General features: G+C 52.4%; 2 protein-coding genes and 1 long non-coding RNA gene across 6 annotated transcripts in view; 2 read left to right on the top strand and 1 right to left on the bottom strand.

Annotated features, from left to right (window-relative positions):
* Positions 1 to 3,269, top strand: part of Mrc2 (mannose receptor C type 2) — a 56,132-nt gene extending 52,863 nt beyond the window's left edge. The window contains exons 26-30 of one of the 2 annotated variants that reach the window (XM_055592298.1): positions 35 to 184; positions 466 to 585; positions 787 to 966; positions 1,818 to 1,844; positions 1,945 to 3,269. In XM_055592298.1, the coding sequence (XP_055448273.1) occupies positions 35 to 184; positions 466 to 585; positions 787 to 966; positions 1,818 to 1,844; positions 1,945 to 2,171 (704 nt within the window). In that variant the 3' untranslated portion in view covers positions 2,172 to 3,269. The remainder of the gene's footprint in view (positions 1 to 34; positions 185 to 465; positions 586 to 786; positions 967 to 1,817; positions 1,845 to 1,944) is intronic. The other variant, XM_055592299.1, reaches the window with a different exon arrangement.
* Positions 3,270 to 11,848: 8,579 nt separating this feature from the next.
* Positions 11,849 to 26,618, bottom strand: part of Marchf10 (membrane associated ring-CH-type finger 10) — an 85,142-nt gene continuing 70,372 nt past the window's right edge. For 2 of the 3 annotated variants that reach the window (XM_055592598.1, XM_055592599.1), the window contains 2 exons: positions 21,295 to 21,408; positions 11,849 to 12,248 (listed from right to left, as the gene is read on the bottom strand). In XM_055592598.1, the coding sequence (XP_055448573.1) occupies positions 11,856 to 12,248; positions 21,295 to 21,408 (507 nt within the window). In that variant the 3' untranslated portion in view covers positions 11,849 to 11,855. Of the gene's footprint in view, positions 12,249 to 15,528; positions 15,572 to 21,294; positions 21,409 to 26,618 lie in introns of all 3 variants that reach the window. The other variant, XM_055592600.1, reaches the window with a different exon arrangement.
* The window catches only part of LOC129665760 (uncharacterized), a 14,068-nt gene continuing 1,518 nt past the window's right edge, over positions 14,069 to 26,618 (top strand). Inside the window, exon 1 of the long non-coding RNA XR_008718418.1 lies at positions 14,069 to 14,258. This is a non-coding gene — a long non-coding RNA (uncharacterized LOC129665760). The remainder of the gene's footprint in view (positions 14,259 to 26,618) is intronic.

Genomic DNA, 26,618 nt, shown 5'->3' on the forward strand with positions numbered 1-26,618 from the left:
CTTGGGCGGCATCCTCAATCCTGCACTCCGACAGGGCCCCCTCCTCCCCGAAAGATAAGCTACCGCGGCAGCTGCCCTCGGGGACTGGCGGACTCGTCGTGGATTCCCTTCCGGGAGCACTGCTACTCCTTCCACATGGAGCTGCTGCTGGGCCACAAGGAGGCGCTGCAGCGCTGCCGGAGAGGTGCGAGAGGGCAGGCCCGCCCAGCATCCAGACTCTGAGGCCCTGAGGAGGAGCTTCGCCTCTGCCTGCAGGCCCTCCCCTCCTCACCTTTCAGTACTCAGACCACACTGTGACCTGTGCAGAACAGCCAACGGCACGCACATGCCCGAGAAACACTCCGTGTTGCGCGCTGCTGCCAGGGAAGAGGGCCGGGACTGCCAGGGATGGTTATGGGGCGGGGGCGGAGCTCTGGCACCACGAGTGCTCGTTCCTCCTGACGAGGGTTTTTCCTTTGTGTCCAGCGGGTGGGACGGTTCTGTCCATTCTTGATGAGATGGAGAATGTGTTTGTCTGGGAGCACCTGCAGACCGCTGACACCCAGAGTCGAGGTGCCTGGTTGGGCATGAACTTTAACCCCAAAGGTGGGTGTCCTGTGTAGGGTAAGGGCTCAGGCTGCAGGAGAGATGCCTGCCACGCACGATTTCTGGGTTTGGGAAAGGAGGCGTGGAGGAGGTTAGTGGGAGCACAGCAGCTCCCTCTCGCCTATAAAAAAAATAAACCAAAAAAACAAAAACCGCGACCTGGTCCCCTTCCCACATCTTCCCAGTGTCTTCCTTCCACAGGAGGCATGCTGGTCTGGCAAGATAACACAGCCGTGAACTATTCTAACTGGGGACCCCCCGGCCTGGGCCCCAGCATGCTAAGCCACAACAGCTGCTACTGGATCCAGAGCAGCAGCGGACTGTGGCGACCTGGTGCTTGTACCAACATCACCATGGGGGTTGTGTGCAAGCTCCCTAGAGGTAAGCCAAGGCCTCAGAAGGTGCTCGCTAGGCCCGCTGTGCCCACAGCTAAGGCCACAGCTGCGTCTAGGGTTACCTGCTGTCCGGGGGCAGCTGTGTTGGGTGGCAGGGCATCAGGTACGTCAGTCTATAGCAAAGACTGGTCCTGGGACTTACTCCCTGAAGCAGACAGCAAGCCCAGAGGCCAGCAAGCGCCATCATTCTCTAGTGGTTAGGGACAAGGGATGGTTCGAGTCCCCTACACTCACTTATCAGCTCTGAGGCTTGGCGAGATGGTCCAGTTGGTAAAGTCATGCAAGCCATGAGGATCTGAGTTCAGATTCTCGGCACCCTGATAAAAAAACAGCACCCTGTGTCCACGTCTGTAACCCCAGAATGGAAGGGGCCGTGTGTGTGTGTGTGTGTGTGTGTGTGTGTGTCTGAAATGATAGGTCCCCAGAGCTCATTTGTCAGCCAGTCTAGGTGAAGTCATGAGCTGTAGGTTCAGTGAGAGACCCTGTCTCAAAAAAAAAAAAAACTTAAAAAACAAAAAAATCAGGTGGAGACCCATCAAAGAAGACACATGGTACAATAACAGTGACCTCAGGCCTCCACACGAGTGCGCATATTTCTCAGTGCACACGTGCGGTGCACTCACCTTCAAGAACGCATCCACAGAACCCCACAGCCACGCTGTACCTTGCCATCTGAGGCAAGGCTTTGAACTCCGAGGCCTCAGCTTCCTCGTATATAAAGCTGGATCATAGTAGCCAGGTCATGGTGTCACGGGAGGCTCGGGTGATTTGTTTAAACCATGACAATGATTTCCACGAGGACTAATTGTGACTATCTGGCCCTTCCCCCTCCTACAGTGGAAGAGAACAGCTTCTTGCCATCAGGTGAGTGGAGGGGCACAAGCCCTGAGCTTGGCTCTTTCCTTGGCTCCTCTGTCCCTGGTGGGCATGGAGAACAAATGTCCCCTCCCCATCATTGTCTCAGCAGCGCTTCCGGAGAACCCCGTGGCCCTGGTGGTGGTGCTCATGGCGGTGCTGCTTCTCCTGGCCTTGCTCACGGCAGCCCTCATCCTCTACCGGCGCCGACAGAGTGTGGAGCGAGGGTCCTTCGAGGGCGCCCGTTACAGCCGCAGCAGCAGCTCCGGCCCAGCAGAGGCCACTGAGAAGAACATCCTGGTGTCTGACATGGAGATGAACGAACAGCAGGAATAGAGGCGAGGGTGTGGTCAGGGCAGAGCCGGAGCTGGGGAGACAGGGGCCCCAGGTCAGCAGGTCCCTGTCACCCCTCAGTCTAATTGGTCTGTGGATGGCAGCCCTCAGGTGTTGCTACTGAACCAGGGGCTGAGCGCGCGATGGCGTGGGAGTACCCAGCCTCCCACAAAGGCTAGGCTGAGCCCTGGCGATGGAGCATTTCCCCTTTCTCCTGGGCCTGGGATCTTGTCACCTGGGCCTGGGCCTCCACGGTAACTGAAGGCAATGTGAGAAGGGAATCGAGCTATTTCTGCCTTTTTCTCCCCGCATCCCTGAGCCTAAGCCTGCTGACCCAACCTAGAACCCTTTCCTATTTGCAGGTCTGGAAAGCCTGCCCCATTCCCTCTTCCTGTTTTTGGCTCCATCAGCTCTGTCTCTCCATCCTGCCCTCACGCCTTTTCTCACTCAGTGCCTCCTTCTGAGCCAAGGCCCTGGGACTTCTCTTTCTCAGTGGGGGTCAGCTGAAAGGGCCAAGCATCTGTCACCTCGGCACCTGCTGGAATGGACCAACATTATGGTGGGAGGGGGCCTAGGTGGCTCAGGTCTAAGAACCAGGGTCCCCGTGTGGTGTCTGCTGGAGTAGGGATGGAATGGAACTGTGCGGAGAGACACCTTATCCACTCATGGGGGTGTCGTCTCCTGCTGGTCGGGGGAGGGCTCTGTCCCTGAAAGAGTCCCCTGTGGGGACCAATCTAAGTTCCCTAATGTCTCCAGCTTTGGGCTCTGGTTTGGAGAGAGGGAAGAGGGTCACGGGGGCCCTGGAGAAGCTGTAGCCTTGGATAGCACTAGGGGTTATCTGTCATCTCGTGTGGCCTAGAGGAAGAGCGCCCAGCTCCTGGAGCCACTCAGCATCTTCTCCAGAAGGGAACCAGCCAGGATGGAGAGTGCCAGCCCCCGTGTCCCAGGGCGGGGGCAACGTGAACAAAAACTCAAAGACACAGACCCTCTGTTGTAGTTCTTGATTTTTCTAATGTGCTATTATTGTTTTCTAAAAAAGAAGGAAAAAAAATAAAGAAAAAGAAAAGCAAACAAATAAAAACCTTCCAGAGGCTTGAGAAATCGGCGTTTCTGCCTCCTCCTTCGTGGAGTCCGATCCATGCGCCCCGGCGGGGATAAACGGCAGCCTCCGTCCTGTTGCTTTGGTAGCCTGCCGTTTTGTCTGTGAGACACTTCCTTGGGGACACTTCCTCTCAGGAGCTAGGCCATTCCTGCCCGCAAGCACGCTAGCCTGGGCAACTGAGCGCGCTGTCCCATCAGTGTGAGCAGGGGGAACACCGGGAGTTGGGCTGCCTCACCTGCTAAGGATGAGGTGAGAGCGTTCTCACCAAGCGCCTTTGAGTGCATGCAGTAAGGACTCCAGACACGCTAACTGTTACTGTTATTTCTAAGGTTTTTGTTACATTTGTCTGTGTGTGTCCGTGTGTGTGAGTGAGCGTGTGCATGCATGTGTACGTGTGGAGGTCAGAGGACAATTTACAGGAGTCAGTTTTCCCCTTCCACTCTGCGGATCCCAGAGATCAGACACAGGCTGTCAGGCTTGACATCAGGCAACCTTACCTACGGAGCCACCCTGACACTCCACTGCTGCTGTTATTTTCTGGGATGGGCTTGGAGGAGAAGGAGGGTCCTGGAGTTGTCCAGCTAGCCCTGAGTGGCAGTGTCTCAGCAGCATCCCCCAAGCGTACCTGTCCTACCTGCCTTCTGCCTGCCAGGAACTTCTTCGTCTGCACTTGTATTCAGCCGGTGTTCGAGTTGGAGACACTTAAAGGAATAAAGGGAAGACCACGCTGGAGAAGAGGGTTGGGATGTGTGAGGAGTGAGGGAGAAATGAGCAGACCAAATGGACTGACTGGGAGAGAGAGAGAAATGCCCAGGCCAGAGCGGGAGTGGAGGGTCCCTAATGACTCAGAGGACCAACAGCTTGGCCAAAGGAGTGTGGCTGGGTGGTTGAAGACCAGGAAGCAGTGGGCCCGTGGACAATGTGAAGAATGTTGTCAGTGGGAATGGCTAATCTGACCTTTAACAAGATCACTGACTGGGCTAAGGGACACGGACAATGGATAGGAAACGGGGCAGTGAAAGCAGGAAGGCCATGCAGAGGAAGCTCTCGTAATAATTCAGACCTCAGAAGATGGTGGTTCCTTTGGCCCAGAACAACAGCATCGGTTAGAGGCATTGTGTGTCAAGGCTTGTCCTGTCGGTGACTTTTTAAATCTCAGTTCTGCTTCTTTTTTTTTTTTTTTTTTTTTTTTTTGACTAGGCAACTCGGTCATGTGGCTCACTGCCTAAAGGACAGAAGAGGATGTAAAAAGGCGTCCATTGAATGTTCTTCCCTCCTTCCCCTTTCTTCAACCCGCCCCACCCCCAATCCGCCCTGGAGCCTCCTGCCTTGCTGCTTTCCTCTCTTTCCAGCATTTGTTTGGGAGTCAGGGCCATCAGGAAACACGGGTGCTGGGTTTGCCTGAGGGAGCACCGGCTGCTTTCAGGGATCAGATGCGCTGCTGCACTGGGGGTCAGGAGGAGCCGCAGGCTTTCCTCCAGGGCTGGAGGATGGGTAGGGGCTACTGCTTTCGAGATGGCTCTCTAGACTTTGTGAGCTGCATTCCTGAGGAGAATCCTCTAAGCTGTCCCCTATCTGCAGTTCTAATAAGACCCATGGGAGTCGGATAGGTCAGCCACTCAGGAAGGGAACGCCAACCCAAAGTACGATCCTTAATGATTAACCCGCTTTAAACCCTCAAGTGATTTGCTCTCCAAACTGAGGCCAGAACGGTCCCTTTGTGAGCCAAGTACTCTGCCGCTGCCGGCCCGTGGCTCAAGGATTGCTGACAGGCTGCTGGGCGCCACTCTGAGGGCAGAGGCTCCTCTTGGATGCCAGTGGCCATTGTCTTGAGGGAGAAGAAAAGCCCGGTGCTGGGAGGCACTGCTTGTGGGATCTAGCAGGTCATTTGAGTAGCTGAAGGAATGAGGCCCCAAATGTCCACCGTGACTGAGGGGCGGGTATCAGTTTCCTCAAGTGTGCATCTGTGTGTGCATGCTTGTGTTTATGTGGCAGCAGCTGGCAGGGTAAGCAAGCCTACTGACCCGACCAGACCCAGAAATCTACCTGTCTCTACCTCCCCAGGCTTGGGATTACAAGCGTGGGCTCTCACGCTTGCAGGACAAGGACTTACTGAACCAGCTCCCCAACATGCTCATTTCTCTCTTCTTTCTCTGATGGCTGGAGTCGTGCCCTGGCCCACACTCACATTTGAGCTAGTCCTACATCTCTTAGGCCCTGGGGGCCTCCTGAGAGACCATGTTCTAAGCCTCCCTGCCCTCAGCTCCGTCTGCCCAGTTAGAGAATGCTCCTGTAGTTTTCTGGAAGGCAGGAAGAAGGCTTTGGACCTGGCCACTTGCCCTCTGGTTCTCAGACAGTTCTAGTTTGGGAGCACGTGACAGAGACTGCTGTCTGCTGGCGAGGCTCAGTTCAGTCACCACGGAACACCTCTTCCATGCGCCAGGCTCTTTGCTGAGCCTGCTGAGTGGCAGATGGCCTGAGACCTGTCCCAGGCCTGAGCGAAGGGCACTGTCTACCAGGCACAGAGCCCAGCCTTCACTTGGAGGCCTGAAGCCGCCCAGCTTTGGCCACCTGCACATTCAGTGACAGCTTGGTGAATCCATGAATGAATGGGAAGACGGGGTGGTTCTCCAGAGAACAGTCTCTCCCTGCCCCCCCCATCTCCTGTCACGTCAGAGATGGCCTCCTTCCAGGTACCCTGGCAGAGCTGGTCTGGCCCAGTGGGCAGCTCTCTGAGGCCACAGGGGCGAGGAGCCAGCCAGCCTCACCACATGGCTATCCTGGAACAGAGCTGCTCAAACCTGGCCAAGCTGCCTGGAGCAGAGGGGCTGGACTCTCTGGCAGACACAAGTTAAGGAGCCAGAGTGGCCAGAGTGGTGTGAGGGAGAAGAGCAAGTAGACACTCAGGGAAGGCATGAAGGGAACATTGCAGAGGAGCCATGAGGGGTCCCGCATGAGATGAAAGCGCCCAGACATTCTCGAAGGCCTGACTTTCCTCAGGAGGGAGCGGCCAAGAGGCCTCAGGAAAAGGCTGACTTGCAGTCTTTTGCTTCAGTAGAATCAGCTCCACCGAGGGGGGCAGATCTTAACCCTTCCTTGTCTGGAAAGCAAGAAGTCACACACGCTAGGATGAGGAGCAAGCAACTGACAGGCCTTTCATGTTCAAGGTGGCACCGAAGATCAAGGCCGTGGATTCAGAGGAGCCAAACACCGATTTATCAGCTGCTCCGTGACCTCGGATTTAGCCTCTTCTGGGGATTCCGGTCAGTGATACTTTTCTAGCCCATCCATGTTGTTTTCTTACTTCCAGACTCCTCTGACATCTGTGGGGTGTCTAGCCGTCTGTGGGGGAAGACGCTTGGCCCTCTGCTACTGTGCTCCCCCATTAGCTTGGAATTTGGAGATGGTACATGGTACTCTCCATCAGGGCAATAAAATATTATTAAACACGATCTTCTTTTGCTATTCTAGGGGGTCCATCCCAGGGTCTGCTAATGTTTTCTATATCCAAGGATGTCCAAGTCCCTTGTGTAAAATGTGTTATATAAAAAGTACTCCATACATCTCCACTCCCTCATACATGTTATCTGTGTTCTCCCCGCTCGACAGCCTTCTCCCCTCCCAGTTCCCTAGTTCTGGACTCCATGAGCCGTCAAGAGGCCGGTTCTCTCTTCTGTCTTCCAGAGCTTTTGTCGTCGCTGTTTTTAATGTAATGGATATGGGTGTTTTGCCTGGCCATATGTTGGTGTGCTACACGCATGCTTCGTGTCCATGGAGGCCCGAAGTGGGAACTGGGCCCCCCAGATCTGGAGTCACAGATGGCTGTGAGCCACCAGGTAGGTGCTGGGAATTGAAACGTAGGTCCTCTGGAAGAGCGGCCAATGCTCTTAGCTGCTGAGCCATCTCTCCGGCCCCTCTTCCGGAGGCCTTTCGCTGCACCCTTCAGCTTTGGGGCCCCTGCAGTCCCTGACAGGAGCTGGCTGAGGATGCTACCTTTTCTCTTTGAAGCATGTGCAAAGGCTTTGGATATTAAAAACTTCAGAGTGCTGGTGAGCTCCCTGAGGAAAAGCTCCCTCTCAGGAAACACAGGGTTAGGAATGCAGGCCGATTGTGAGGGTTACAGCTAAGTTCCAAGGGCTTATTTCTCCCCACCTCAGTTTGCAGGAAGTGGATTGTGGGGCCCCATTGGCTCACACTACCCGGCTGTGACTCTTTCTCTGTGTGAACCTCTGTCCCGGTGCATCTGGCCGCCATACTCCCATTTGGCCTGGGTTCTCATACCGGCACGCACTTAGCTGACAGTAGCGTGACAGCTGCAATGCTGCTGTGGGTTTGGTCTGTGGACGTGGCTCAGTGGTAGGAGTGCTTACCCAGCATGCACAAGGCCCTAGGTTCCATTCCCAACAGTGAAAAAGCTTGGCAAGATTCTGGAACCTACCCAGAGCTCTCTATCCACCGTCTAGTAAAACCTGATGACACAGCGTGCACCCCAATCATACCCATCTCCCCTTCCCTTCATATCCGACCTTTGACCTTGCAACACCCTTCTCCCAAATAAAACAAAGCAACAAACAAACAAAAACATCTCGTGGAAGCTGCACCATGTCCAGAGGTCATGAGAGTGGGAGAGTTGGATCCTGCCTTTTGATTGATGATGAGATATGACCCTTTGGTCACCAGATAGTCAAAACCATGCCTGTGGGTTGCTGGGCATGAGGTGGACTTGAATTCTCAGTGTCTCTCTCAGGGCTGACTTCATTGGAAACAATTCTGGTCATCTGGATAAATCCTTGAAATCATTTTATAAAGAAAAGGACACAGTTTCCACAAACAATGATTTTTTTTTTAAATATCTTTTTGGGGGGTGGGGGGCCAGGCAGTGGTAGCACATACTTTGATCCCAGCACTCAGGAGGCAGAGCAGAAAGATCTCAGTGAGTTCATGGCCAGCCTGGTCTACAAAGTGAGTCCAGGGCAGCCAGGGCCACACAATGAAAGCCTGTCTTGAAAAACAAAAAACAAAAATATGTGTCTGAATGTTTGTGCCTTTGCATGTACATGTGTGTGTGTGTGAAATCCAGAATCGACACTGGGGGCCTCCCTCCATCGCTGTCCACCTTGTGTTTTGGGAGGGCTAGGCTGTGTAAAAAAACCTCTTCAGACATGCGCAGACAGGCCCAGCTCTTCCTGTGGGCGCCGGGGAGCCAAGCTCCAGGCTCAGGCTTTCACATCAGGCACCCATGTTACCCACCGAGCCATCTTCCAGCCCTCAATGATTTTCTGCTGAAAACCTCTGACAGGCCAGCGGTTTTCAACCTTCCTAATGCTGTGACCCTTCAGTACAGCTCCCCATGTTGTGAGGAAACACCCCACTACCATAAACTTGTTTCCTTGCTACTTCATAACTGTTGCTACCGTTATGAATCATACTGTAAATATCTGAGGTGCAAGATACCTGATCTGTGACCCCCACAGGGGTCGAAACCCATAGGCTGAGAACTGCTCCCTGAATACACACCTTACTGCAGCCTGGCGTTGGCGGGATGTTGACCCAGCCGCTTTGGCTCCCATTCAGCTCTTGGTGAAACCCGTTTTCATTTGGAGACAAGATCTTGCTGTGCTATTTAGCCTTCACTTCCTGTTCTTACTGAGATACGTGCAAGACCCTGATGGGGTTCACCCTTAGGCCAAAACAGAACAAAATGCTACCTCCTGGCCTCAAAGCATCCTGCATCAGACTCCCAAGCAGCTGAGACCATGGGTTTGTGCCAGCACTCCCGGGATTTATAGAAAGAATCATCATTGTTTGCAGTGCTGGGAGCTCCAAGCAGGACCTTGGGAGTGTTAGGCTGTATCTCCAGTGCTCTAGGACTTTGGGTTTGTTTTCGTCTGAGATGATCTCATGTAGCCCAGGTTGGCTTCAGATGTGTTACCAAGTGGAGCGTGATGCATGCGTCTCACCCTTGTTGGAGGTCAGAGGGCAGCTTTGTAGAGTCCATTTCTCGCCTTCTACCTTTAGGCTGTGTACTAGTTAGGTTTCTGTCACTGTGACAGAACCAAGGCCAAAAGCAAACCGGGGGAGAAAGGGTTTGTTTTGAGTTACACACTTTCGGTCACAGCCCATCACTGAGGGAAGTCGGGGCAAGAACTCAAGGCAGGGACCTAGAGGCAGGTGCTGAAGCAGGCCATGGAAAAATTCTGCCTTGCTCCCCATAGCTTGCTCAGCCTGCTCTAAGAAACTCTCCAGACCTACCTACCCTGGGGGGGCGGGGCGGGCGCAGGCTGAGACCTTGCCGTCAATCAAGAAAATTCTCCACAGATGTGCCCACTGGCCAAACTGACAGAGGCAATTCCTGCTGAGTTGGCTCAGCAGTTAAGGACACTTGTTACTTTTGCAAAGGACCATGGTTTGATAACCAACATTCACATGGAGGCTCACAACTGTCTATAACTCCATTCCCAGGGAATTAGATGCCTTGTTGTGACCTCAGCAGGCACTGGGCACACACGTGGAACACTTACATGCATGCAAGCAAAACACTCATACATACTGGAGGGAAAAATATCAGCTCAGGACCCGAAGGAACAAGTTCTCAGCAGAAGAGGGACAAAGGGCAGGGAATGAGATAAAGACAGGAGGTAGAGGAAGAGGGGGAAGGAGAAAGGGAACAAGGGAGAGGGAGAGTGGATGGAGAGGAGACAGATGTGGCCCATAGGCAAATGGCAGCTTGTGAAAGCAGAGGGGGAAACCCTGTGTTAAGGATGAGGGTTTAATTTTGATTGGGCATGTTAATTAGGTAAGCCAAAGGGGAGCTTTTGATTGCTGGACTTCAATTATTTGATAGCTGGACCTTGGTAGTCAGCCTCAGGAGGAGGAAGTGGCCAAATAAGGAAATGGACCTTGGGGGCTAGCTTTAGGAATGTAATCTAAACGGGTGTTTAGCAAGGCAGGGAGAATGGGGGAGAAGGGCAAGGCCGGCCAGAGCCACGCTTGCCAATTTCAGCTGGCCAGAGTCCCTCCACATATACAATTAAAATAAACAACTAAAAACAATAAATCATGGGTTTATTATGGTGCTATCCACACGAGCAGGTACACTCTCTCACACACAGGTCATTCTTATTTCTGGACTATCTGTCTCTGTTTTTTGACGGGGTTTTATGTACCCCAGGCTGACCTCAAAACTATGTAACTAAGGGTGGCTTTGACCCTTAGTCCTCCTGCCCCTACTTCCTGAATGCTGGGACCACAGACAGGCCTAACCACACATCATTTACATGATGCCAAGTAAAGTCACGGCTTGCACATGCAAGGCAAGTGCTCTAAGAACTGAGCTATGTCCCCAACCCTGTGTCTCTCTTCATTTTACCTTTCTCTTTTTCCTCCATTTTCTTTCCTGTCTCCTGTTGTTGAGGACATTTAGGGACACACAAGTCTGTGACTCTCTCATTCTGCAAATGTGCAGGTCAATGAATTTGAGCAAAGTTGTTCAGTTCTGTGCCTGTCATCACACAACCACTCTGTGACCCTTTGGTGGCCTGAATAGGTTTGGCCCCCAAAGACGCATGAGTTTGATTGCTTGGCCCATGGAGAACGGCACTCTAGGGAAGTGTGGCCTCATTGGAGGAGGTGTGGCTTTGTTGGAGAAAGTATGTCACTGTGGAGGCGGGCCTTTGAGGTCATCTATATGCTCAACCTCTGCCTAGCGTGACACACTCCCACCCCCACCCCCGGCTGCCTTTGGGTCAAGATGCAGAACACTTGGCTCCTCCAGCACCATGTCTGCACGCCGGCTGCCTTGCTTCCCGCCATATTGACTGCGGACTAAACCTCTGAAACTGTGAGCCAGCCCCACTTTAAATGCTCACCTTTATAAAAGCTGCTGTGGTCATGGCGTCTCTTCACAGCAACAAAACCCTAAGACAGACACCTTCCTTACAAACACTTCCTGTTTCTTTTCCACCTCTCAGAGATCACAGATCTGCTTTCTGCCTCTGTAGCTTTGTCGTCTCTAGGGACTGCATACAAGTGGGATCCCAGACTACCAAGTCTTTAGGATGGAGCTTCTTTCCCTTCGTGCACATCTCTGCATGGTACTCTCTCCTTTCTACCACTTTTGGGAAGCCTTCTTTTGTCTCTGTTTTTCCCTCTAGATTTTTGAGTCTAGGTCCTGCTGTATAGCCCAAACTGGCCTCCAGTTTATAATCCTCTCACCCTAGGGCTGAGAATGTAGGAGTGTACCACCAGGCTTGGCTAGAGATCTCTACTTTCCTTCATGGGCTCCACCGCCATGCACAATTTCCACCTCTAATCTTTTTAATCACCCTAAGCCTTTGATTCCTTAGATGCAATGAGGAGAAAACGAACAAACAAACAAATCACCGAGTCCACGCCCATAGCCAATCCTAAAAGGGACCCAACCTGCTCCAGCCCCTGGTAGTCTGAGCTGTGTTAAACGCTGGTGGTGGCCAGCAGGCAGAAACGAGAGGAGTCGGGTGGAAGGCGGGTAGGTTGTGGCTCAAGACTGGTCGACGGGGGGGGGGGGGGGGGGGGGGAATAAACACAAAACAAATGGGAGAATAAAGTCAGTTTACTGAATGCATGGCTCCACTCCACTCAGGGCGGGCTGAGGCCTGAACAGAGGCCCTCAGCAGTGGGAGTCCAGGCTGCTGGGCTGAGGGGCAGCAAGCAGGGGAGCCCACCGGGGACTGCTGGCTGGGATGGCTGGGATGGTCCCCCGTGGCTACCCATAGATGCTCAAACCAGACCCCCCCCAAACAGAGTGGCACGGGTGAGAATGGTAACTGGGAACACATTGGCTTCAGTTTCAGTAAAGAGGAGGGAAGAAGGGAGGCACAGGGGAACGAAGAAAGGGCTTCCGGGTGGAGAGGTCTCTGCTGCCCTCCGCGACCAGCTCCCTTGCTAGATGACCCGGCCTTGGTAAACGCTGCTTTCATTACCATCTCCCGACTCAGAACCTAGAAAGCAAGACCGTCTCTCAGGCTGCAGGGCCACGTCAGGATCTGTCACACAGGCCATGGAGCCACTGCCTTTCTTTCTCCCACCCGGGGCTAGCCACACACATGGAAATGGTGCCTGAACAGTTCCAGGGAACGGACTCTTCTTTCTGGGGCTGGGGAATCTCTAGACTGCTCACACCGGGGCTCCAGCTGGGCCAGGGGCAGCTGGACTGCTCCTCTATGGCTCTATTTCAGGTTCCAGTCTGGTGATAAAGTTTGCTGGACAGCTGGCAGAGCCCTTGCCTTCCCTCAGGATGTTTCCAAGTTAACTCTACTGCCTAACATGATTGGAGGTGTGGGGATATGATGTCAAGGGCAGGGCGTGGTGGCACGGGTGGGTGGCAGAAGGGTCCAAGTACAGCAAATTGAACAGGAGAGGGGTTCCCCTTCTTCTTGGGGAAACTCTTGTTCTCGACACTTCTTTTTGTCTTTGTTTGAGGTAGCATTTCTAGACTAAGTTCAAAATACTTTATCACAGTAGAAGAAGTGCAGGGAACAGGAGCAGATGACGCCTGACCATTTGCACGGAGACCCTCTCAGCGCTGCTTCTGGTCTCAAGGAAGCCCCAGCCACTCCAGCTGCCCAGGCTCCCTCACCCGTGGGAGGGAGCTCAGTCCCCAAAGGCTGGCACTGTGCTCAGCTGGCCCTCCTGCTTGTCTGGGTTCTGCTCATCACCTGTATGTGTATCAGCAGGTGAGTGCTCTCTTCCTGGCCTTAGTCTTGGCTACGGTGATGCCCATTTGTGCCAGCTGGGAAGCAGCTGTCAGGAAAGCTGGGTCGGGAGTCCTGTACCGGGTTGGCTCACACATCTAAGGATCTGCCTGAGCTGACCTCTCGGTGTTGCCGATGGGGGCCTTTTGCTCAGGGAAAGGTGGCTGTTAAGAAGGCTGACGTGGGCACCACAGGCCCACAAGACAGCTGGCACCTTTTGTGCCACCCTTTGTGCCCTGATGTTTTGTTCTTCCCCTCTGTGTTTACCCGGGCTGAACTGGGGTGGCGGGTCACAGCTGTGACTCAGTGCTGGCAAGCCATATTAACCAGATGCTGCCAACCAGGTGAGTCATGGAAGGCTGTAGGGGCCAAAGAAGAATGTGGCCCCGGGGCCTGGCTGTACTTCTGATGCCCGACTCTGGTCTTGAGGGTGGCTTTGGCACAAAGACAGGGTAAGGGTTGCCAGTGGCCAACCACGGAGGACAGTGTGTTAGTCCCTCTGTCTTGGGCTCCCCCTCCCTCCCTCCCAGTATCTGGAGAGTGTAATGGCGGGGGCAGGCAGAAGGCACCTGGCCTGTACTTTCAGAAGAGAACCGGCTGCCCTGTGGCCTGTGAATGGTTGATTCTGGAATTGGGCCGGCTCCCAACTGAGACAGCAAAAGAGTACCACACAGTCAGACGGGCCATTGCATGGAGCAGCGGAGAGGGGAGCGAATACCCTTCCTTCTCGGTGGAGACTTATTTTGCCGCTGGTGGTTGAGACAGTTGCCCTGGACTTCATTATACAGTGCAGCCTGCCCTGCGTGGGCCAGCACGGCCGGCAGATCCCTCTCTAAGCATCCCCCAGGAACGCTCTCGCACTCTGCTCCAAGGGAGGGCAGCCTCCCGTCACGCAGGTTTAGAAGCCAAGGCTGCCCTTCCGGTCCTGATCGGGTGCTCCCACGCACCCCCCACACCCTCCGGGGTCTGGTGGAGCCCTCGCAGGCTGCACGACATAGCGGTCGCACGGGGCACTAGGGGGCGCCCCTGTCCGGCCGAACCCTCTCGGACGCGCCCGAATGCCGCAGGTTCCGAACTGGGTAGTGCGGGCACCTCCAAGGTGGGGCGGGGCCGGGGCGACAGGACCCTCTCTGCGGGTCTCCCAGCTCGGGGACCGAGCCTTGCCGCCTGCCACATCCCTGGAGGAGCACGAGGCCCTCGCCGAAGCCACGCTGGGAACCCGTGCATGGCCGAGGGAGATGCGGTCTTCGGGAGGCGGTGCGTGCTGGTGGCGACACAAAGGTCTTTCAGACAGCCCACCGCGGCCTTCCCGGCTGCACCCAGGCGGCAAGGCCGGGCTGTGGGGGACGGCTGCGGGAGCAGCCCTGGGGTCTCGCTCCAGGGGGCGCCAGGCCGTCGGGCGGGCTGGCCTGGACCCCACAATCGAGCAGGGACTGGGGCTCTAGGAGCTCCTTTTGTACAGAGAAGAAAGGCCCTTCCCCATCGCTGAGTACCTGCAGCCGGGCTCCCTAAGACTGCGTGCCCTGCATAGCAAGCTGGCTTCCCTAGGGTTGCAGTCTGGGCCCCACCCTGGGGAGCCCTGGCGCAGTGTCTCTTCTGGTCAGGTATTTGTGTTTGGGGGGGGTGCAGGGGCGGGGTCCACAAAGCATCCCTGCAATGGGCTGCATCAACCCTGTCGGTGGGCTGTGCGTGAGAGACAAATTCCAGAGCCCCACCCCATCGCCGGAGTGCGGGCTGAGGGCGGGCCCGGGAATCTGTGTTTCTGGTAAGTTCTCCAGATCGTTGATGCCAGCGTGGGAATCGCTCTCCTAAAGCTTTCTGGGCAGGGCAGACTGTTGTAAATTTTCTCTTCGAAAAACCCAGAGAGACCCGGTTGCCACATCCCTCCGATTCCCTGCGACACTTAACTCTCTCTGCGGATAGAGTCTTCCTGAAGGCTTGTCTCTGAGCCCTCTGCTTTAATTAGGCTCATTGTCTCCAGGGGGAATTTCTATGGAGTAAGGAACCTGTTTGAAAAGGCTGGAGACCTGTTGGCTCTGAATCCAACAGACCAGGCCCACTTGATGGTGCTCAGTGGTACCAAAATCCAATCAAAACCTTTGCTTGTCAAAGGGATGCTCTGGTAACGGCTAACCAGCCTGCTTTTAGGATCCAGGATCCAGAAAGGAAACCGCCAGGAAGGATCCTGGCTGGAATAAAAACAGAAAACAAAAAAACAAGAAACAAGAAACAAAACCCTCTCAAGTGTGGGATGCCAGAGGATCCCAGTGAGGAAAAACGCTCTCTTCCTCGTTAACCCTTTTCCTTGGTTTCAGGATGAATTAAAATTCTTATCGGCCCCACAGCCAGCCTTCCTGACTGTTTTTTAGCGAAGGCTAGAGTTTCCCAAGCTTGGTGGGGGTATTTTTGCCTCTGGGTGGTGGTCATGACTTCCTTCCACAGTGTTAATTAAGGTCAACAGAAAAGCAGTCACTTAGCAGACATCCTTAAAAGGGGCAGGACAGGAGGGACCCCTCCCCAAACCTACTTTCATTTTCTTCCGGTCTGGGTTGTGGGTAATTTCTTGACAACTATGAAAGAGAAGACAATGAGACATGAAATGCTTTTTTTTTTTTTTTTTTTTTTAACAATGCAACTGTGAACAGGTGTCTAACTTCCTGGCCTCAGAATGTCCTAGAACTAACTCCCTTTGCCTCCCTAAGGTGCACAGGATCAGGGCAGGTGTTGTGCCCTGGTGGAGCTCAGCTTGTCCCAAGGACAGTGCAGTGAAAACCCGGGTCACCTTTGCTGTTTTGGGGCTTCTATATTTGGCAGCAGGAACAGACTCGCTCCCTTTTAGCAATTGATCTGAATAACAGAATCCTTTTCTGATGGTCCCTGCACAATTTACAGGCTGCGGGGAGGCAGGCCGTGCTAATTGGCCACTGTTTCACCACTGGCTTTTAAACAATCCCTGTATTCTCTGCTCTGCAGGAAGCTGCCGACCCATCCAGGCCCTGGGCTCTCTTTGTTCTGAGTTTATGGCATTTTCATGCCACAATAAGAAATGCTGTGTACTCCATGGGAGCCCATTGTGCCAGGCTGCAAGGGTGTGGGCCGTGGTGCAGAGGTCCTGTTTCCCTGGGAAGAACAGGGACTTTGTGACAGGCTGCAGACAAAACAAGGGGTACTGGCCAGGGTTCCTGGGCGACTCCCTGGCCTGGGTGGAGACAGCGCTTGTCTGAAGGCTCTCTTCTGTGCCCAGGGCAGGGATGGGATTTCACCTAGAGGAACAGGTCCTGGCTGCCTATGGATTATAGACATGCTAACTTCGTCTGACACATGCTCTGGGCTGCAGAGGCAACCTCAACCTTCCCTGAGATTCTGTGCCAGGTGCTCATGTCACTAGGAATCCCTTGTCCTGGTGAGCAGAGATCCTTTTCTGACTGTGGGTCAAACCTGGGCTTCCCCTGTCTTGGGGAGATTTGACTCCTTGAGACAAGAGTTTCTGGTTTTGGAGAAATAGCTGTAAATGGGGATGGACTGTTGAAACAGGAATGGACCTGTGATACCCTATCTGTCTTCTGGTCCGGCCACTGTGTCCCCTGACTACCCTGGCACTTTTCCTATGGACCTGAGGCTGAGGACAAAGCAGGGCACTATCTTCCTGAAGACACCAATAATCAGAGACAGAATCGGACCAGGAGGAAGGTCATGATGCGGGTCCTGGGGGAGCTGGCTCTAAAGAATGTGTCCCATGTGGGCGTGAAAGGGAAGTGTGTGAAAAGTCCATTTCACTTCACCATCCAGGCCAGACCGTGCCCCATCAGACAGAGGGCGAGCAAGGCTGCTGGAGTCCTGTGGTCCCTGGACATGCTCCTGCCACAAGCATCTGACATGAGGAAAGGAAGGGCCAGCCTTCTGTCGGGCATCTTCGAAGGATAACATCAATGCGGACGCGCGCGCGCACGCACACACACACACACACACACACACAGCCGGGGAAGGAGGAAGAGAAAATTATCACCCATGCTCTCTGCTGGTCTCCTTATCTCTCTATGCCATTGTAACAGCCGCTCAGCTGGTTTCTTCCAACCTGCCCTCCAGGTGTCTACTGCACTTATCTCTCAAATAGGATGTCAACCCCAGGCTGGAAGCTGTTCAGCAGCCTCCAGAGCCACACCTCAGCCTTCCAGCCCTGCACCCTGCCTGTACCTCAGGCTCACTTCCTGCCAGCCCCTCCGAGCAGCTTGACATCCTTGGACCATGCAGAGTTCTCCGAAGCACCACACCTCTGTGTCTTCTGTACCAAATACACCACCTCACCCTACCCACCCCAGGCCCTCTGCCACACTCTCCAAGATTCAGCCAAAGCTCTCCCCACTAACGGCGGAGCCTTCTCTCCGGCTCCATGTGTCCCCTCCACAGATGCTCTTTATAGGCAGCGCTTGTTCTCGTCACCTCTGATTTCCCAGGGCCTAATTTAGAGCCCAGCACACAGTAGGTGTGCAGGATAAACGAGTATACCTTGAATGCTCTCTACAGATTTGCACTGTCCCTTTCTCTTAAACGAAACTCACAACTTGCTACCTGAAAGAAATAGATTCTGATTCAGGAATTCCTTGGAGTATGAAGCCTGACCGAGCGTTTGTTATTACCAGACATTTTCCAGGCACTGGAGAACAGCAGTTCCATGCCCAGGTTGATTAAAACAAATAATAATAATAACCACACACCTCACGGTAGCTTTATCTGGCACCCAGTGCCCTTGGGATCCTCAGTGCCCGGTGCACGCTCTGTCACCAAACATAAGTCACCCTGCGTCCAAGTGAGAGACAGGTTCAGAAGGCCTGGCTTTATCTTCAAACAACACAGAAACTGCCTGTGGCTGGGACCACCGAGAACCCAGGAAGTCCCGGTTACGGAAGATGTAATGATTTCACAGCCTCTGTGTGCTCATTGGACTTGGGGGTACCCATATGCTGTTTTCCAGTTATTATTATTATTATATTTTGGCTTTATAGATGTGAATTTTGTCTCTCAACTTGACCATAGCTCTTCAGAGAAAGGGAGCCATCTTCAAAGAAAGGGTACCATATCAGGCAATCTAGTCACTTTCTTTGAGTCCCATCTGTGAAAGTTAGTTTCCATTGTTGGCGTGATTGCATTAAGAAACATCTAGGGTGTTAGTGAGGTATACCAGGAGGGTGTCTGTGAGGGATGAAGACCCACCCTGAATGTGAGGGGGAGCTGTTGTCCGGGACTAGATAAATACTTATACAAGAAGCCAGGCATGGTGACCCACACCTTTTACTTCCAGAACTTAGAGGGGGAGAAGCAGACAGATCTACGAGGTCAAAAGCCAGCCTGGTTGGTCTACATATTGAGTTCCTAGCCAGCTGGGGCTACGCAGAAAGCTCCTGTTTCACCAGCATTCCTCTTTCCATGCTTTCTGGCCTACCGAGATGTGAGTGGGTTTCCTCATGATCCTGCCACCGTAGACAAGCTGGTCTCACCACCATGCTTTCCCTGTCATGTTGGATGTCTGTCCCCTCAAACTATGCACCAAAATAAATCCTTCTTGCCGCTGTTGATATTTTTTTCAGGTACTTTATCACAGTGACAAGAAAGGAACCATCAGTCTTCCGCCTCAGCCCCTGGTACAGCACAGTGCATGCTAGAATGAGGAAATGACAGCCACCACCACTGACAGCATTTATCACAAGGTCTCTTCATGAGACACAAACAAGAAGCCTGATTACGAATTACTTCCCCAGTGCTGCTAGCAAAGGAGTGAGGTTTCATTTCTAACTCTATCCATCTCTTTTGCCAAATGCTACCCTCAGGGTTCTGGGAATCCTGAGACAAAATCGACAAGAGGATCAATTTGACACTTTCTGTTGGCTTCCTACTTTCATGTAGATGTTTCCTTTTTAAAAGATTAAGTTAATTTAAAAAATTAAATTAATTATTTTGAGTTATGTACATTTGTGTATGGGTATGTGCATGTGAGTGCAATTACAGTTGAGGCCAGAAGGGGGCGTGGGTCTCCTCCAGCTGGAGTTAACAGGCTGTTGCAAGGAGCCCCCTGATGTTGGGTGTTCAGAACAGGCAGGCTTAGGTCCCCTGTAGGAACAGCAGGAACTCTTAACCACTGAGCCATCTCTCCAGCGCCTGTGGAAGCCTCTTCACTGGCTATTTATAAGCAGTTACTGCCTCGTGCTTGGAGTGGGTGAGACGCATTTCAGGGTTTCGTGAGTTAAACGTGAGAAGAGTGTTGCTTGGCCCTTTCTGGTCCCTTTCGCTCTGGTTCCCAGCTTGCCCTTGGCACAGCTTACCCCTTTTCCAGAACAGACTCGCCAGAGGTTTCCTGAGAGGCAGCGCGGTGGGGCCTTGATGTTCAGCCATGAGAGTATACTGTCTGGCTTTGCGTGTTTGCTTTGTAACCCCGCTGGTTGGCGCCACTTGTGTTCGCTGACCATTTGCAACCCACACTAACCCGAATGCTTTGAAGTTCAATGTGTAGTAAAAAGCTCTTTAAAAGATATGGGATTATGGAAATGAAGTTACTGAAACACTAACAAAGGGCCGTTTCCTGCTTCCGGTACTTTTTTTAAAAATTTTTTTTCTTTTTAATATTTTTATGAAGAATTATCCCACCATTAAAACCATGGGGCGGTTAAGGAAGGTCAGGCCTGGGTCACAGAGAGGGTAAGATTCCTCTGAAGATAGGCTGGCAGAAACCCAGCTGTTTTTTGTTTTTGTTTTTGTCTTTTCATTGAGCACTCAGGGTCTGAGGGAAGACTTTAACCCAGAAAAAAAGGAGAAATGGGTCTACAGTTCCTGTGACCTGTGGTTCAAATTCTGCATTTTCTCTTTTAGAGACAGGGTCTCACGTCCTAGGCTGGCCTTGAATTTGCTGTGTAACCTGAGGATGACCTTGAATCTCTGATCCTCCTGATCATTCCCAAATGCTGGCTTGTGTGCTTCTAGGGATCAAACCCATAGCTTCATGCATGCTGAAAATGCACTCTATCAACTGAACTGCAGCCCCAGCCCCAATCCAAAATGGGGTTTGCTGTTTTGTTTTTGAAACAGGGCTTAACTATGTAGACCAGGCTGGCCTTGAACTTCCGCCTGTCCAGTTGGGGGCCCTGAATCCAGGGCTTTTAATAGAAGTGGTTCCATACAGCTCCCAACAGCCCATGAACCTGAAGTAGTGTAAGAAAGTGTCAGGAATGGCTGTACACTCCAGCCTCCAGCTAGTGATGGTACTGGAAGCTGTCTGCAGTCGTCTTGAGGAGGAGCAGAGCAGAGATGGGAGAGGAAGAGAAGGAGAAAGAAGAAGGCAGAGCGAAAGAGGGGTTCAGGGCTGGGATGCAGATCACTGAAATCGCCCCCAGCAACCACCGGCGGCTTGTCCACTGCCACACTGGCTAGGCCTTCTGTCATGCCTGGACACCAAGCAGAGGTCAAGAGCAAAGCCTCAAGAGGTCTCAATACTGGCAGTGCAACCAGGCCCTGGCATGACTGGGCGGGCGGCTTCCCTTTCCTCACAGAGTTCTTGTGTCATGTGGCCTCCATTTGACGGAGTGGGAAGTTGCCAAGGGCTCAGGCTGCTGAGGCTTCAGAGGTCCACTCATTGTTGACCTTGCTAAGTGGCAGGGCCAAGCTTCCCCCTCCAACCCCTGGGATCCTTTCCGGCCCCACTGCCTTGTTAAAGAACAGCCATTTCTGTGCACACATGGTTACTTGCCAAACAGGGGCCACTCTCTTTACTTGCTGGCAGCCTTCAGGGACGGACACACACACACACACACACACACACACACACAGACACACACACACACCCCGAGACATATTGTACCCTGGGGTCCAAACCACGACAAACAGTCAGGGCTGACGTCTCAGAGTGTGATGGCTCACTCGCTCTCCCGTGTGGAATGCCCTGCTTCTGCACAGCCTTTCCTCGCCTGAGCACACACCCTCACAGAGTGTATCCTCAACAGTAGCATTCTTGCACACCTCTGTTTGGGGGTTAGGTCTCCCTCGAGGCTCCTTCACTTACACAGCCACTGACGACCACTTAACTACCGCCTGTGTTTGGCAGTAAGCGGTAGTGTGGTCACGCCTGCCTGCAGCCAGGGGCCACCGTGCAAACACTTCTCGGCTACTAAATCTCAGACCCGACAGAGCGAGGGTCCCGGACCTCATCCAGTGACCTCGAGGACTTCAAGAGATTGTGCGCGTCTGAGAAACAGCCTCCCATGGTGTTCTGGGCTGTGTGGCCGGGCCCTCCCACAGCAGGACTTACCCTCTCTCTGGAAGCCCGTCTGTAGTTGAGTGTCATGAGTTCTGCAAACCTCTGCTCGTACAGGTGGAGCAGCAGCACCAGGTACAGGCCTGAGTTCATGAGCTCGCTCTGGGCCTGCAGTGCGGAAGAGAAAGCCCACAAGTTCATCTCCAAAATATTCCTGGGCTCAGCCACAGAGTGGAAGGTAACAGGTGAAGAGGAAGGGGTTTTGGATGGCAGGTGTTAACGACAGAAAGGCGTGTGTGTGTGTGTGTGTGTGTGTGTGTGTGTGTGTGTGTGTTTATGTGTGTGTGTTTGTGTTTGTTTTGCATTTAAAATGCATTTATTCTTTGAGTAGTTTTATACACATATACACTATATTTTGCTCATAGCCATCTCCCAGTCTCTTACTAATCCCCAGACCCTTCTCCATACCCCTCCCCGGCTTGATGACCTTTTCTTTTTATTATTTTTTTCTTATAACCCATCAAATGCAATTAGTGCTACTTTTATGTGCGTGGGTGTGCGGCCTACCGGTGGGCCACACTGACTCTCCTGGATGGTGCCGATGGTGCTTGTCCTAGGGGTGGGGCCCAATGGGCCCTTCCCACATCCTTCCCTGTGCTTGGGGTTTTCACCGCAACTCTGGCACAGGCTGGGAAGATGGTGAGATGGGGACCTGGATTAGGCAGAAGCAGTTTGGACATTGTATGCTCTCCTCTCTCTCTCCCCCTCCCCCCACTCGTGTGTGTGTGTGTGTGTGTGTGTGTGTGTGTGTGTGTGTGACTATGTAAACCAATGTGACTGTCAGGGAAGCTCTCAGAAGGCATGTTTTACAATTGTGCCACATGGGTGTGCTTTTCCTAGATGCTCATTTGCCTGGAGAACAGGTTCTAGACCTCAGTTCTTCATGGGCTTATCCAGGGTCTCACCTCACCCAAGCCCCCTTCCTCCAGCTTGTCTAGCTCTATTTTCCTCCCTAGAGACTAACTAGGTAACTAACTAGGGTCTCAGCCGGTGCTGGGAACCTCAGGGCTTTTGCTCAGCCTTTCTTTGGTCTGTTGTTTTCACATGTATACGTTGAATATTGCTCTTCGATCACTTTCTCCGTGACTTTTAGATTTCAGAGCCTTCCTGTGGGAGCCTTCCTGGCGAGCCTCGTTTGTCCTAGGAATTTACTCTCTGGCTCTTAAACACTGGTCTCTATTTTGTAGTCCATATTTTGTGCTTGCAAATGCTTTTGCTGTTTGTCAGCAAGTGGGCTGTGTTTTCTTCTTCCTGTTACTTGGAGCAGGGGCTGTGATGGGAGGGCTGAACATCCAGGCCCTGTGTCTTCAGTTCCTTGGTTATGCTGCAGGGCCCTTCCTGACTCATCCCTCCCAGGATCACTAGTAAAGAGTCCCCTCTGCAAGGGGAGGAGGGGGACAGGACCCCACCAGTCCCATCTACTCCCCCACCAAGTCCCATGGGTGGCGGTGTTCCAGGATGGGTCTGCCTGCGCTCAGGGAGCCACCCAGGCCCTGCGGACAAAGCTCCTCTGCGGAGGTCGGGACCCTTTGCAGCACCCCTGGGAAGGGTCAGCACTGTTGACAGTGGCCCCAGGTTAACAAAACACAGGCTTGTCAGGGCGTCCACCCCGGGCAGCTCATCTTCCTGCAGCGCCGTTCCCAGCTGGTCGAGGGCAGCACAGGAAGCTGGCACAGAACCCAAGTCTCCCAGGGCCAAGCGGCTGCCCGGAAAGGCTCAGAAGCTGAGCAGGGATCGACGTGTCCTTCCTTGGATAGCTGGCCATCTCTGGTTCTTGGTGTGGCAAGTGGCCTCAAGGTCGCTGTGCAAGGCCTCTGTGCTGTCTGTCTTTCAAGCTGAAACTCACTGTCCACAACACTCCGACGCCTATTTTTAGCCTCTGATTGTGGGTGTGCTCTCGCTATTCTGACCTCTACCCCAAACAGGCATCTTGCTTTTTTTTTTTTTTTTTATTCACGTCTTCTGTTTTATCCACCTTCTTGCAACTCCTGTCCCCACCCCAACACGTGGGTGCTCACTGCCTTCCTCTCAGGACTATCTCCAAAGCCATCTCTGCCAGGAAGCCTTCCTAGCGTGCCTTTGAGCTCCTGTACTCCAGCTACCCCTTACCCCTCTCTCTCTGCCAAATGGGGTTTCTCTCTTTGTTGTTGTTGTTGTTTTGAGCAGGTTCTGTGGTACAAAACGGCAAAGCAACCAGCTAGGAAATGACTTGGAATGGTCCGATTTGTCAAAGCTTTCAGGACACTCCTTTCCTGTTGGTGGCTGGATGAGGCCCGGGGCATGCAGATGGGAAAATACCAGCTAATGTTTTCTGCAGGTCGTTTGAAAAGTTGCTTCTGGTAGATTGGCCTCTTCTATGTTCCATGGGAGGGAGCCATAAAAATCCTTTGCACAATGAGCTGCTGATATGAGATCTGCTGGCCAATCAGGGTGGCCAGTTGGCACGCGACCCGGAGTCACCCTCTGTCCACTGCAACGGTTTCTTCACCGGGGTCCCGGGAGCTACATTTTGTAGCGTTTTTACTGATGCCTCCCTTGACCCACTCCTCCCTATGACCCACTCACATCCCACTCTGCTCTCAGGTGGAGTCCCCTTTGTCACCAGCCTGCAGTCAGGGTGGGCACACTAGGACAAGGCGGCATGGGGCACCGAGGTCAGGAGCTCTGCGAGCTTCTCTGCCTACCAGCTATCCCCTTTTGCCATAGCTCCTATCTTTTAGTTTCTTCAAAATGAGCTTATTACGTGTGTGCACGGTGTGTGTGTGTGTGTGTGTGTGTGTGTGTGTGTGTGTGTGTGTGTGTATGCGTGTACATGCACGCACGTGTCCTGGCATGCATGTAGAGGTCTGAGGAAATCTCTGCAAAGTCACTTCTGTCCTTCCACCTTTGCGTGGTTCTGGGGTGGAGCTGAGGTAGCTGGGTTTGAGAGACAAGCACCTTGACCAGATGGGCTACCCAGCCTGCCCTTCCTTTAACTGTCATGTCGGTCAAGAGATTCGCCCTGGTGTCAAGTGTCAGTATCTAGTTCCACACGGCGGAGGCTCATAGCTCAGTGTTGCAGAGAAGCCTAGGGTCTAAAGGTGACTGGGCGCTTGCCCATGTCCAAGGACATCTGTCCTCGGCTGAGATGAAGCAAGGTCAGGCCTGTGCTCTAGAGAAATGACTCCCAGAGGCCACTAAGACCCTCTGGTGTTCCAGGACAAACATGGCAGGGGCGCATGCCTGGGAGACAATGGGTGTGCTTCCTGAAGTGCTTTCGGGGAAGATGGGCAGCCCAGAGCCCTCCGACACCATGACTTTAGGTAAACAGTTTTAGCTGTGCAGTGCCAGGGTGATTCCAATTCATAAAAGCGGACAGGTAACCTCTGTTCCGCCTGTTTCCTGCAGGCATTATGTAAATTGAGCTGACACAGGTGGCCTTGATATTTTGCAAAACAAATACATCCTGCAGGAAGGCAAGAACCAAAGGTGGGATTTCGTGGACGCGGTGCCTGAGGTCTGTGGGCAACCCTTTTGCACCTGGCCCCCTGGTGTCTGGCCGGGTGCCTGGTGTGTGTGTGTGTGCTCAGCAAATGTACACACAGGTGAACCGACTAGAAAACTGCAGCTTTTTCTCCAGCCCTGGCTCTGCCCCTTCCAGGTCACTTACGCTCTTCACTACAAGGCAGTTATGTAGGTGCTCTGTATGTGTGGGACATGCAGTAGGTGCTCAATAAAAGCTTTGATTGCTAACCCTTTATAGTGTGGATACTTTTCTACAACTGAAAACAAGTGACACCTGTCCCCATCCCAGGCCAATGGAACTTTTAGGGTTACACCTGGTCATCAGCGTTTGGACAGGAAAAAAGACTGAGGTTTGCAAGCTCTCATCCGTGGCGGTAAACCACGGGGGATTTCTGTGTGATTTTGTTGTTGTTGTTTGTGTGAGACAGAGTCTGTGTAGCTCTTGCTGGTCTCAAACCTGCTATGCAGCTGTCAAAATGTTTGCAGAAAAAGGTTTGGATATAGGCTAATACATTAAGAGTCAAAATGAGTTCCCTGTAAGGGAGACATTTGGGTTAACAATGATTTAACAGTTTTAAAATTATGTGCTTTGCAATTGTGGTCATTAATTTTTTGGGTCATGTTATAAAGGAAGGTAGGTTTAAGTTATAATGGTAATGCTGGGCTAAATTCATGTGACAAATATTTATTGACTGTTTATTTTATAATAACAAATATTAGTGACTGCCTCTAGACCAGAACCATGCATTACGACACTCATTGAGGCACAAAGGCAAACCACACATGCAATTTGAAAAATTATAGCAACCATGTGAGAAGTTTTAAAAAGGAACCAGTGAAATTAATATGAACAAGGTATTTTTATTAACGCAGTATATCTAAAACATCATTTCAGTGTATAATTATAGCTATATTTTGCTTAAGCTCAGGGACACCTTCTGGGGAACGTGTTGCTAGGCGATTTCACTCTGTGACCAGCCATCAGGTATACTTATGCAGGCCTCAGTGGCAGAGCCTGTTACGCACAGAGGCCTGACGGTACGAAGGGTCCTCACGGGCAAGTCCAGTGTTCTCGGAAAGGCTGTTAAGCTGCCTGGGGGTTTTATAATTCAAAATTATCAATGTGACATTTATTTATATATTTATTACTCGCTGGAGTGTGTGCCGAGGTGCACAGGAAGAGGGCAGAGACAGCTTTGGAAGCTAGGTCTCTCCTTCCACCGACTGGGTCCTGGGGATTGAACTCACGCTGTCATCCTTGTGCTGCAAGCGCTTTACCCACTGAGCCATCTTGCTGGCCCCAGGGTATGGGTTTTAGTTTTTGGTATTAATTCTTTCACAAAGTCTCCATTTTGCTTCCCGTTGTGAAGAAAACTTTACCGGGTACAGGTTCCTAGACTAGTAGGATTTTTTAGTACTTCATTCCACTCTCACATGGTTCCTGAGACATTGGTACAGGTCTTTGCTTTGAAAAGATTTTTCTTAAGGGGCCCTAGAGAGATGGCTCAGAGGGTAAGAGCACTAGCTGCTCTTCCACAGGTCCTGAGTTCAATTCCCTGCAATGACATGATGACCCACAACCTTCTATAATGAGATCTGGTGCCTTCTTCTGGCCTGCAGGTAGGGGTATGTGCAGGCAGAACACTCTATACATAATAAATAAATAAATCTTTAAAAAAAAAAAGATTATTTAGATTGATTTACATGTATGAGTGTTTTGCCTACATGTGTACATTCAGTTCATATGGGACATGCCCACAGTGGCCTGAAGGGTGGGTCTGATCCACTATCCTATGGGACAGGCCCACAGCGGC

Source organism: Psammomys obesus, unplaced genomic scaffold (assembly GCF_907164565.1).
Source record: "Psammomys obesus unplaced genomic scaffold, mPsaObe1.curated_primary_1811, whole genome shotgun sequence".
Taxonomy (NCBI): domain Eukaryota; kingdom Metazoa; phylum Chordata; class Mammalia; order Rodentia; family Muridae; genus Psammomys; species Psammomys obesus.